Source organism: Mauremys mutica, chromosome 5 (genome assembly GCF_020497125.1).
Source record: "Mauremys mutica isolate MM-2020 ecotype Southern chromosome 5, ASM2049712v1, whole genome shotgun sequence".
In the NCBI taxonomy this organism is placed as follows: Eukaryota; Metazoa; Chordata; order Testudines; family Geoemydidae; genus Mauremys; species Mauremys mutica.
The window spans coordinates 17,842,217-17,855,292 of NC_059076.1; the positions used below are offsets into that span (position 1 = coordinate 17,842,217).

Genomic DNA, 13,076 nt, shown 5'->3' on the forward strand with positions numbered 1-13,076 from the left:
GCCAGGCTGGTGTCCTGGACTGAGAGAGGCTCCATCCAGCGCCGTCTGCATGGCTTCTAGTCCTGTCTGCCTTGCTCAGCTTCCTGTTCCTGTTTAAATAGCCCACCCACAGGATGATACAGGGCCTCCTTGGTTGTACCCAGGTTGCTTCTCTGGAGTTCTTCTAGACCCAACTTCAGGGCCTTACACAGGAGCCCAGCTTTGCTCCCTGTGGTTCCTCCTGCAAATTGGGTTTTCTCCACCCTTTGAGGCCCAGGTGTTTCAGGCTGTCACCTGATCCCAGTGAGTCCAGCCCCCGGAGGCAGGGAAGCAGCTAAGTATGGCACGAGCAGGGCTGATTGAACAGGGCTGGCTAGCCCCAGGCCTCTTGGCCCTTAAAGGAGCAAGCCACCCCGTGACAAGCCCATGGATTTTCCTTTTGCTTGTTTAGCCTGTTCTCAATTTTATGAGCAATTTTTTTCTTTATTCACGTTTTTTTTTTCTTGCTGATCTAGTGCAGTAACCAATTCACCTTGTGTATCATCAGGGTGAGGCTATCTGAGCCTTAATAGCTGATTATCTAATGATCTGTGGCAGCTTTATTCTCCGAAGTCTCTTGGGATGTCAAGCTGACACACATCCTGCTCTGACATCCTCGACCCCCTCAGTGCTATTACTTCTTGCTGACACTCCCTGTTGCTTCCAGATTTTGCAGAGAAACTCCTAAAGCAGCTGGAGACCTCCAAGGAACGGTTTGAAGTGAAGATGATGCTCATGGACCTTATCTCTAGACTAGTTGGAATACACGAGGTACACGTCACGTTAACTGCACTGGGTTTTTGAGCTCTCATGGCCGAAGTAGGCTTGTCCGTCAGTAATGGGTCTGAATGTGATCAAGATGGTACAGTGGGTTAATGCTCTGGCCTTTCGCCACAGGAGACTTTGTCGTTGTAAGTGAAGATGAGTTTGGCTTCATTTTATTTCCTAATAGACTTATGTCTGGCACTAGTAGCTGCCCTGAGAGGGCCAGCTGCATAACAGTAAGAACTTTGCAGGCCAGGCCAGGGGTGCTAGAACAATTTGTATAGGGGGGATGAACCAAACTGTAAACCCTGCATATGATGGAAACCACTTCAAGCCAGGGGGTGCTGCTGCACTGCCAGCATCCCAGATTCCAGCACTTATGGGTCAGGAGTCACTGAGGTTTATGATAACTACATAAAGGAGTGTCCATCCTAGGATCTGAATGCTTTTGGCAGTCTCTTCAAAGTACTTGTTAGAGATTGAGCAGGAGGACCCAGAGGCAGATTGAGTAAACAGGCTTCTTCATTGTGGTACTTGTTCCCCTCGACCCAATTGTCGAGTAAGCCCTGAGTTAATCACATCACGCTCTGTTATCTAAGTTAATATGTAAATACCCACGTTTACTACAACACCCCCGAAACCCGATTTAGTATTTACTGAATATAATTATCCCCGCCCTGTTTACTGTCTACACCATTAAGCATATTCTAAGACATTTTTACCTTGAAGATGCATTTCTTTGCAGTAATTGCAGCCACAAGTTTCCTTAATCAGCAGTTCACCGGGAAGGGAGGAAGGGTCCATGACCCCGAGCTCGTTTATGTAGCTGGGAAAGGAAGAGGGGGGAGATTACTTTACACAAAGGGTATCCTTTAGACAGCCACGTTCCTTATGCAGCTGCAACGCTTATCAATCCTTAACAAGCAGACGGGAGAGGGATGGCACTTCATCTATCCAGCGCAGAAACAGTGCCTGCCTGTGCTTCTACTCCTTAATACCATGCCAGCACACCAGCGGTTTCCCAGGTCTTTATTGAACCCTTACACATCCCCACAGTACTGTCAATCATAAGTGGACTCTGGCAGTTCCCCACCTAACAGCAACTTGAGTGTAACTGAATTGTATTAATCCTCACAAACAGAATTTCTACAGTTCTCCAACTTTTCCTTCCTCCCAGCTCCCTGTGGGCCTAGGAGAAAGGATGGGCCTTGCAGCCTGTCCTGAGGGTTGACAAACTCAGGTGGTACTGAGTATGTGAGGGAAACCTGCCCAGCCTGGGCCTGTGCCGACAGGCTCTGGCAGGACTGTCTCTTCATTCCAGACTGGGACAGAAGAAAAATTGAGTGGCTTGAAAATTGGAATTCAACAGACGCTATATGAAACCTTAGATGTTCAATATTGAAGTGCAGTGAGTTCGGGTCCATTGCCTAGCGGGCACATGGCCATGTGATGAAGGCCACACCCATGACGGCTGCCCCTTTGACAGTCTTCTTGAAGACTAGCCTCTATGCCCACTTGCTCCTCAGTTACCTGCTTGTGCTTACAGCGGGTCCCTCCAGCTTTGGCCTGAGGGATGTTTATCTAGGGGTCAAGAAAGCGGCAGATCTAACATGGGACACTTGCACGACAGCCCCAATTCAAAGCCAATGGGACCCCTTCCTTCCATTGACTTTAATAGGATTTGGATTGGGATCAGTATTTACTTTATTAAAGAAAATATTGAACATCTCATCACAATATTCCCTCCCCCCCCCCGGTCCAAGGCAGGCAAACAAATCAGAGTCCACTCTCTGTTACAAGCATGTTGCCCAGTAACACCAGTGCAGTCTGTTTGTACCATTGTCTGTACAAAATTATTATGAAGGTTTCGCAGCCCTCCATGTAGACAGGCAGATACAAAGGAGGAAACGCTGGCAGGGTTTTAATCCAGTATCCACTTTCCTCCCCACAGCTCTTTCTCTTTAACTTCTATCCCTTTGTGCAGCGGTTCATGCAGCCCCATCAGAGAGGTAAGCAACCATCTACAAAACCTGTATCCTCTCCCTGCCTTTGTGTTTTGCATTCCCATATTGCCCTGGGTGCAGTCGGTCTCGAGCAGTGGTGATGTAGGATTAAAAGTGGACAATCAGGTTTGCCTTGTCAGATAGGGAGGGCGTGGAAGGAGGAGGGTGAAGAACAGAGACACAGTTTTGCTCCCAGTTGTTGTTATGGGATACGGCAGGGGTCGGCAACCTTTCCGAAGCGGAGTGCCGAGTCTTCATTTATTCACTCTGATTTAAGGTGTCATGTGCCAGTAACACATTTTAACGTTTTTAGAAGGTCTCTTTCTATAAGTCTATAATATATAACTAAACTATTGTATGTAAAGTAAATAAGGTTTTTAAAATGTTTAAAGAAGCTTCATTTAAAATTAAATTAAAATGCAGAGCCCCCCGGACCGGTGGCCAGGACCCAGGCAGTGTGAGTGCCACTGAAAATCAGCTCGCGTGCCGCCTTCGGCACCCGTGCCATAGGTTGCCTACCCCTGGCATATAGGAACAGTGTGTTCCATACTTCTGAACGTGGGAGCTAGAATTCTTTAAATACAGACTAGAATGGATCCCCTGAGCTGTGTGAGTTAAACCAGGCTGCTACAAGAAGCTGTCTGTAATTGTTTAGCAAAGTTTGTCTCTCTTGCCGCGCCATAGTTAACGTTGCAGCACTATTTCAGTCTAGAGCAGTGGCTCTCAACCTTTCCAGACTACTTGTACCCCTTTCAGGACTCCTTTTTACCATATAACTATAAAATAAATCAATTGGAATATAAATCTTGTACTTACATTTCAGTTTATGGTACATAGAGCAGAACAAACAAGTCATTGTCTGTATGCAGTTTTAGTTTGTACTGACTTTGCTAATGTTTTTTATGGAGCCTGCTGTAAAACCAGGCAACTATCTAGATGACTTGATGCACCCCTGGAAGATCTCTGCCTACCCCTGGGGTACATGTACCCCTGGTTGAGAACCAGTGCCCTAGATTAGACTTTTCAAAGTGCTCTACCGTCCATATGCGGTGCTTCAAAAGAGGTGGCCAGCTGAGGGCTTGGGATAAAGTTTGTGGTATCTGAGTGCTTTATTGTGACAGAGTGATCTGGAGGATCTGGTTCTGCGAGGCCCCAAATGATTTCATGTTCTCTGTGGAAGTTCAGGGTACTGAGCTTCTCGCAGGATGGGACCCAGAATTAGAAGTTGTGATGCACGGAGATATTTATAAGCCACTGAAATGGCTGTCCATTGACTGTGGAACCTTTCTCTATTTATTTTCTACTCTTCCAGAAGTGACCAAGATCCTTCTTTTTGCTGCACAAGCATCTCATCAGCTGGTGCCGCCAGAGGTCAGGCTCTTCCAAATCTCATTAATATTAAAAAGTAGACTGTGTGCGAACATTGGAAATATAACTGCTGAATGTGTTGACAGAGCTATGCTGAGAGAGGCAAAATACCTGCCCAATCTCAGGTTGGAAGTGGTGTTGGATGCTGGGTATTGTTTACGTAGGGGGAAAAGTAATGCAAGGAGTGATTTCTCAGTGGTGTCTGCTCAGTTCCTCTGAGATTACACCCTCTTGGTGTCAGGTGGGGTTGAAAAGCACACGCTGATCTTTCAAAATGGGAACACTCTTGCTTATTGTATGGTGTATGTTCCATACAAAAATTAATAATGAATACCCGTGACTCTTTGGGGTTCACTCAGTCCAGTAGGGGGTTCAGTCAGCACCCGCCTTGCAACTCCGGGTATCTTAAATCCTATGCTGTTGTGGCTCACTGCCCTGACACCAATATGCATACAAGTGTGCTGGTCACACTCTGGCTTCCACAGCCCAATTACTCTTAGCAGGGAGACCTCAACAACCCTTCCAGCCCTGAGTTCTCCCCTGAAGACCTCTTCATGCAATGCTCAGCCCCTCTCACTGTACCTCTCTCAAAACCTGATTAAGTTTGCCGCTCCTTTACAGAGACAGTACGCAGCCCCATTTGGCTGAGGATTTTCCTCCTCGGTTTGAAACACTAGGCTGCCGTTGTGTAATAAAACAAGATGAAGTTTATTAATAAAGAACTTGCATGTAAGTGATGCCAAGAAGAAGGAATTGGGATAGGAACAGTTACAAACCAAACACAAGTAAAAATACACCTCTAAGACTAAAACCTAACTTAACAAACTAGAGGCTTTGGTTCAAAGTAAGAGTCTCACCACAGTTGCTTTTCTGCATGGCTGGCTGGTTTTTAGCCAGGGGTCTGTCACAGAGCCCAAACTGCTCAGTTCCTTTGACTGTTCAGGTGAAGGATAACTTAGGGGTTCTCTCCCTCTCTTTATAGTCCAGTAAACCTCTGAAATGTGTTTTTCTGAAGTGTATCCCCAAGATAAAGTTCCTTTCCCCTGCTGGGTGTAGACTCCATGCTGTCTGGTGCGGACACCATGCTGGATTCACCCCTGCTTGTAATTTTTACAATGCAAATGATCTTCCTGCTATCTCCCATTTGGTAAATAGCCCACTGTCCCTAGCAACACCTGGCTTGTGGGGCTGGTCCCTTTCCTTTGTCTCGAAAAACCTATTTACCAACTTCCCCTGACATGCCTGGTTAAAACACATTTTAGTCACACATTTCTGGATAACTCTTTGTAGATAACCGTATATACGTCACACAAAAATGTGAATGATCAGTGAGTGGGTTGTTTTGCAATGATTTTTTACATGCCACCTTTTAGATAAGTATGACCACAGTGGATGGGGATGTACTGAGCAGGCCAGGCCAGCTGAGTCTCACAGGATACCAGGGAGCTCCTTGCCATCTAGCCTTGCGATGCTCTTAGGGTCACAAACTGGCTCTCATATAGCACTTTTAATCAAAGTAAATCTTAAAGGGCTTTACAAAGGAGGTCAGTAGAATTATCCCCATTTTTCAGATAGGGAAATCGAGGCACAGAGCAGTGATGTGACATGATCAAAGTTGCTCAGCAGGCCGTGGCAGACCCAGGTCTGCTGAATCCACGTTCAGTGCTGTAGTCACATTTCCTCCCTGTAGTAGGATTTGTATCGCAAAAATGCTCCATTAGAATGTCTTTAAAAATAGCCTCTTAAAGGGCCATGTCTCAAGCTTTGAGTGAATTTGCCATTTGTGAATATGACATTGTATGCAAATGAATACAACTACAATAGGAATGTATGTTCATCTGGCTCTGCTTTACTTTCTCCCTTCTAGATCATCCAGTCAGTATTGATGACCATAGCCAACAACTTTGTCACTGACAAGAATTCTGGGGAAGTTATGACTGTAGGGTAGGTACACAAGTTCATGACAATTCAGTCTGAGATCCCTGGGGAACCTGGGTTCCTAGAAACACTGTACAACTCATAGAAAATAGGTTGGTTGGTGTATCTCTTTAAAAAACAAAAGCAAAACCCCATTGAAATAAAATGACCTTTTGTGCAGCGTGCTTTGAGTACGGTAAACTATTTATTTTTAATTGCCAACACTGCTATGTCGCTGGCCGTAGAGGTCATTGTTTAGCACCAGGATGCTCCATTCTCTTCTCCCCAGATGGGGCTGAATCCCTGCTTTCCTGGGTAACAAGGGAAGGTTCTGTGTGTATCCCATTTATCTGTAAACTCTTATGTACGCCATGATTTTTCAGGGTGTAGATAACATGATGGTCCAGACTTCATTCCCTGTCTATGCAATGACTGAAATTGTGCTAGCAATAACTAAGTTTAAACACAGCTGTTGCCAGCAGAACGCTAACCCACTTTTTCTGCCTAGTATAAACTGGCTTATTTTGCTGAGACCCATGCTATAGACTGATGCATAATATTAATTATATAATAATAACTGTATAATGTATTATCTCGCTCTTATAATAGAGATCTAAGATGAGTCTCGGGAAAAGGTGTCCCTGTTCATACCAATTGCATGGGGGTGCAGGAGGAAACATGCTCACTACCTCCAGCCATGCTTTAAGAATGGTTCTTGCTAAAATGGTTTCAACCGTAAGGAGGGGGTGGGAGATGGACTTTAGAGAGAGACTGGGGAGGGTGAGGGTCAATGTGAGAGTAAAGTTACTTTGAAAGGGAACTCTCCTGTGTGAGCATACAGGCCCCCAGCATAGGCTGTCCTTTACTGATCTAACCATGGATGAATGCAGTCAAGATTCCTGACTCCACTAGGCACAGACATGGTCCACAGATTTAAAGGTGGTTAGCTGTTCTGTATGGGCTGCCCACTTCCACCCTTTGGTTTTGGATGCTGTCTAGCTAGTTAGTGATTGCTGTGCCAGTACTTTATCCTAATTTTCAAAGGTGCTGAGCACCTGCACCTCTGGAAACTGGGCCATCATGGTGGCTAGGAGAACAGACCATGCAAAGCTGCCATGGTTACAGCCCCTTTGATAGGCTACCTGGGGGGTTGAGTCCCGTGCTGCTCTTTTCTCTGACACTGAGTTGTGTGCCTCAGGATGACTGTCCCTTAGTCTCAGACACGGTTGTGTAACATGCTGCTGCCAAGGTCTTTCCTAACAGAATTTTTTTAAACAAACTTTTTTTGATTTTTTTAGAATGAATGCGATAAAAGAGATAACTGCGAGATGTCCTCTGGCTATGACGGAAGACCTGCTCCAAGACCTCGCCCTGTACAAATCTCATAAAAACAAAAGTAAGTTTAGTGTTTTGCAGGTGGAAAAATGTGCTGCTCTTTTATTTACGTGTGTTTATGCTATGTGTTCTGATGGCACATCCTCATTGCTTGTGAAGGGAATAGGTTGGAGTTCAGAGTATTTCTCATGTTAGTCTCCTGCACCTCTGTGTCTGTTTCCGGTGTCCTCATGTGAGAGATGAAGCAGTCAGAGCAGTCAGGAGGGGAAAGTTGCCCAGCAGCAACCTGAACTGAAGCTACATAAGGGCTTGATCTTGCACTATTTGATCAATGGGAACTTTTCCAATTGGTTGAGCATTGACTGTAGGGGATGCAGGTTCATGTCCTAAATAAATGTTCATTGTGTGAGTTATCTTGGAAAGGTCTAGTCCTGGAGAAACGTTCTTCTTCACTTCTTTTTTAAAAGTAACAGATCCACACTGATATTGGTAGCTGCTTACATTTTGAAAAAGGATTTTTGGGGAGATGTATCCAACAAACAAAATGAGTAGAGCAAAGATAGCAGTTACGTTGGAAGAAGGCTGAGAGTAGGTCGTTTTAAAAAGTAGGTAGTCCAGACCAGAAGACACGGATTGTCAAATAGAATATTGCTAAGAAGCACTAGCATTTCTGAGAAAGATGTAAAGAAATATACCGCTTTTCCTTTTACCCTCCTCCCCAGCCACAGAACAAAACCTAATTCTAGCTCAATGCTTTCCTCTTCATTTGATCCAGATCCTGCTTTTTCCAAGGTGTTTGTTTATTCCTGGTATTTGTTTTGTAGATGTAATGATGTCTGCAAGAACTCTGATACATCTCTTCCGATCATTGAATCCGCAAATGTTACAAAAAAAATTCAGGGTAAGTGACGTTTATGTGCATTAATTTGTATCTGAAATGCAGAGTCGTGATGCTGAAAATGTGGATGACATAAATTGAGCATCTCAAGCCAGTGAACATGGTTAACTGTGTGCATACTTTTAACTAAGAATATGTGCATTGCATTTTGCCCTGGAGAGATCACCTAAAGGCAAAAGGCAGTGTGGCCTAGTGGTCAGAGCACTGAACCTAGGAGACTTGGGGTCTATTCCTGGCTCTGCCACTGGCCTACTAGGTGACCTTGGGCAAGTCACTTCCCATCTCAGTTTCCCCATCTGTAAAATGGGGATAATGATGCTTTTTTGCAAAGTGCTTTGAGAGCTATAGAGTATCTCTGACCCCACCACTTCACTGCAGAATCCATCATTAATCTATGGAGAGGAGATGTTTTTCCATCAAGTGCTGTGCTCCGAAAATGGAATATCAGAAGCTCTTCATCATTTATTTTTCTGTGTGACTAAAACCTAAACTTGTTAAAAGAAGTGGATGGAGGGATTATCTGAACCTGGAGGGCTGTGGATCTCTGTCGTTGCAATGTTCATTAATGTATAAATCCCAAGCTGCAGAAGTTTAATCCAGAGTTTTGGAGGGTATGTTGGGATATGTGCCTCTGGCTGATTTCTAACACTGGCTGATCACTTCTTGTTTCACTGGTGAAAAAACACCTCGTAACAGGGCAATCTTCCCTTTAAGGGGAGCAACCAGTCCTGTTCTGGTGAGCAGCTTGGCAGGCAGGTGCTGGGAATCAACTGACCCAGCTGGGTAACAACAGCTGATTGGGTCTGATGTTTTCCGGCTAGGGGATATAAATGAGGACCTGCGGCAGTCCAGGACTAGGAGACGGCTGGGAGAATGCTCTCCTGTAACTGGCAGAGGACTGCAGAAGGCCCTATGGACCTTCTAGGCAGGGTGGAAATCCTGACACTAAACTGCCAGAGGCCGGGGGGACACCACAGTCTGTGTTGTGAGCAGTACTATGTATATTGCCATATCGTGTTTCCCAGGCTGGTGATCAAGTCCACCCACCTTAGACCCCTTTTAAAGTGTCCTGTTGGTGAAATTAAAGAAAACAAAGAGCTACTTAAAAATGTACTTTGTTTACTTGTAGGGTAAACCTACTGAGGCCTCATCCGAAGCCAGAATCCATGAGTATGGAGAATTAGATGCCAAAGATTATATTCCAGGAGCAGAAATACTAGAGGTCGAGAACAAGGAAAAAGGAGGAGGAGAACATGAGGAAGGTTGGTTAGTTTTTCTTCACTTCCAGGCAGTACAGCATTGCCCCTAGAATTCTAGTTACATGTGAAAATGTGGTGCAAGTCTCTTGTTGTAATGCCGGAACTTTGCATGTGTTTGACACTGTCGTGTCTTGAGTAACCTTGGCCATGTGTGCATTTGTCCAGCGAAACAGCACTAGTGGTGCCCTTGAATGAATGCAATACACCCAGTTATATTTGACATTGGGTCTGTGCTGCTTCCTACAGTATTTGCTTTAACGAGAGATAACAAAGGGGTTTTGTTGCCTGCATGACTAATCTTCAAGGAAAAGCAGGTCATATGGCTTCAAAAATGCACCTGTTCAGCTCTCCCCAAGATAAATAACTGTTTGTTTACTATGTCCTTGAGTCACTTTGAAGAATGAAGAGCAGTGCTCAGGCTGTTGAAAATGTAACATGACTTTTTCATATGTTGTGGGCTGCTTCCGTATCTCTGTGAACTGGTTGGATGTTGGGGATGCTGCAGAATATCACTGCATGCATGTAGGGTGCCCTGTGCAGTAGACATCACGGGGCACTCGTGTAGCGCTGTTTATCTTCAGAGCCTTTTCCAAACACATTTTAGAATTTTATAGAGCTCTTTACAATAACTGCAACACAGGCTGGCAGTAAATTAGGTTTACACAACCACTTGTCTCCATTGCCAGTGATCAGACATCAGGCACACCAGCGTTTTGCATGCTGCCTTTGGTGTTTTCTTACAACTTTGGGGATAACTTGTTTATGACTATAGTTGGTCCCACTTACAACAACTGATGATGTCACAATCTCCATGAAGGATCTGATTCTAGGTGTTGTATAAACTTGTAATACAGTGACAGTCTCTGCCTTAAATAGCTTGTGTACTATGTTAATTACAAGATGCAACAGGTGCCTGAAGTAAACTGGTTAGGGGCATGTCTTGTCTTTAACAGCTTCCACAAGCCATTGCCTCCAAACTACCTGTTTTCATATAAATACACATATCTGAATGTCGCTGAGAGGCACAACTTTGTGGTCCATGGACTATTTTTGTATCATATCTAGCACAGAGATCGGCAACCTTTGGCATGCGGCCCATCAGGGAAATCCGCTGGCAGGCTGGGACGGTTTGTTTACCTGCAGCGTCCACAGGTTCGGCCGATCGCAGCTCCCACTGGCTACGGTTTGCCCTTCCGGGCTAATGGTGGCTGCGGGAAGTGGCGCGGGCCGAGGGATGTGCTGGCTGCTGCTGCTTGCAGCCCCCATTGGCCCGGAATGGTGAACCGCGGCTAGTGGGAGCTGTGATTGGCCGAACTTGCAGACGCTGCAGGTAAACAAACTGGCCCGGCCTGCCAGTGGATTTCCCTGACGGGCCGCATGCCAAAGGTTGCCAATCCCTGATCTAGCACGTTGTGGATGCTACTTGAAATGTATAGTTTTTAAATAGCAGTCAGCCTCTACCGTAACTCGACAACCCTTTAATTCTTGCTTGTTATTTCTAATGGCATCTGGACTAGGTGATTGAGAACTGCAAATGGAGGGCTTTTAAAAACAGTAGTACATTTAGCCGGTGGAGATAACATGGACAGAAATGAATCTGGGATCCAGTCTTAATTGCTATATTTATTATCATGCAATTGAACTAAGTCTGTTCTAGTCACTGTGTGCGCCTCTTCCCCTGGGCAGATGGATGGCAAAGTGCCAGTCTCAGTGAGGAGGATGACGACGACGACGAAGATGGGGAATGGATAGATGTGCACCACTCCTCCGATGAGGAGCAGCAAGAAGTAGTGAGTTTTGTCATCACTTTCTGGCCTAAATATAAATGTGATTTGCAAAGATTGGGTTTGATTCTCTACTGGCTTGCACCTTTAAGGTAGTTTTCAGCTGTGCCAAGTGGGTGTAGAAACAGTAGCTAATGAGAGTGGTGGTGTGTCACACCCCTTTGCACAGGTCAAATATCCACGGGTCAAAGCAGGGGAGAATCAGTCTTGTGTGTAACTATTTTACAACCTATGGGGAATAGGGCAAATTCCCCCCCACCCCCATCTCCAACAAAGCGTAGTAGTATTTTGGCACATTTATACTGCTCCGTATCCCTTCTCTCTATCTTACACATGAACAAGCACACTCAACCAATTTCCTGAAAAGCCTGGGAACTCCTTGATCACAGGCTGCGTGGTGCCGCAACGTGGGCTCTGTTGGTAATGTTACACCCACCATTGAACTTTGCTGTAGACCTGAAGAAGGCCAGTGCTATTCCCTCCCCTATGCCTCTCCCCTCCCAAGTATTGTACCTCCTATTATGTTTTCAATATTCTTGTCTTCTGCCCTAATCAGCCATATGCCCTTATTATAAAGGCAAGTCCTGTTTCTCTCCACCCACCCGCGTAGGTGGAGAGAAACAGGACTTGCCTTTATAATAAGATTATAGTGTACAAATAAACCATACAAAACCATTGCTTAAAGACCCTGATAATCGTGGCTGTTGTCTGCATTGAAAGGCGGAGAAGATCAAGGGCATGCCTGTAGAAGAACAGAAAGCCAAAGCCGCAGCAGTTAGCACAAGCCGGGTTTTAACTCAAGAAGACTTCCAGAAAATACGCCTGGCCCAGATAGCCAAAGAACTCAACTCGGCACCTGGTAAAGCTGCAAAGAGGAAGAACATTGAAATAGACAGCGACGAGGAGCGCAGGTAGAATACAAAATTCCTTTTCACTCAGGTGGTATAATGGATATTATTTGTACTGCGGTAGCACTTAGGAGTCTGAATCATGGGCCAGGACCTCATTGTGTTAGGTGCTGTACAAATGTATAATAAAAAGATGTATCCTCATGCCACACAGCTTCCAATCTAAGTATGAGACGAGACAGTGGGTGAATATAGGAGGGTTAGCACAAGGGAACAATGAGACGATACTCGTAAACTTGATAGGCTGTGGTCTCAGCACACTGGCTGCCTAATGGCTGCTGAGATTTTTGTAGGTATGGTAGTTAAAAAGGGATTTAAAGGAGGACGATGAGGCAGCTGTGCAGATGTTTATGGGTAGCTCCTCTTATGCTTAAGGGCAGCACGGGACAAAGCACAGAGGTGCTTGTGTGAAAGTGGGCAGTGAGGTCCGAGTCCATATCTTGAGAACGAATGAGAGATGATGGAGAGGGTGGGGATAGACCCATGCGTGGTGGAAGCTCCCATGATGCCAGACAACATAATATTCTCTTTTCGTTTTGCAGGGGAGAGTTGCTTTCGCTCAGAGATATTGAGCATCTGCATAAGAAGCCTAAATCAGACAAGGAAACAAGACTGGCTACAGCCATGGTGAGGAGCCGTGATATTCCAGAACCTCTTCCTTGCAGATTTTCAGGGGGTTCAGGCTTTGCAACCTGCTGAGTTACAAGAACACAGTAGGGGCAGGTTTGAAAGGGCACAGGCATGAATGACAGCTAGACCCCCTGGTTGCCATTTGTGCTTTTGAAGATCTCCCCCTCCTGGGTTCTTTGCCCCCCTGGCAC

At 45.4% G+C, this 13,076-nt stretch overlaps 1 protein-coding gene across 1 annotated transcript in view; it reads left to right on the forward strand.

Moving 5' to 3' along the window:
* SDAD1 (SDA1 domain containing 1) overlaps positions 1–13,076 on the forward strand; it is a 33,935-nt gene that overhangs the window by 15,343 nt on the left and 5,516 nt on the right. The window contains exons 11-20 of the mRNA XM_045019722.1: positions 686–789; positions 2,735–2,792; positions 4,099–4,157; positions 6,022–6,098; positions 7,370–7,467; positions 8,231–8,307; positions 9,434–9,566; positions 11,250–11,353; positions 12,068–12,258; positions 12,798–12,882. Coding sequence (XP_044875657.1) covers positions 686–789; positions 2,735–2,792; positions 4,099–4,157; positions 6,022–6,098; positions 7,370–7,467; positions 8,231–8,307; positions 9,434–9,566; positions 11,250–11,353; positions 12,068–12,258; positions 12,798–12,882 — 986 coding nt within the window. The remainder of the gene's footprint in view (positions 1–685; positions 790–2,734; positions 2,793–4,098; positions 4,158–6,021; positions 6,099–7,369; positions 7,468–8,230; positions 8,308–9,433; positions 9,567–11,249; positions 11,354–12,067; positions 12,259–12,797; positions 12,883–13,076) is intronic.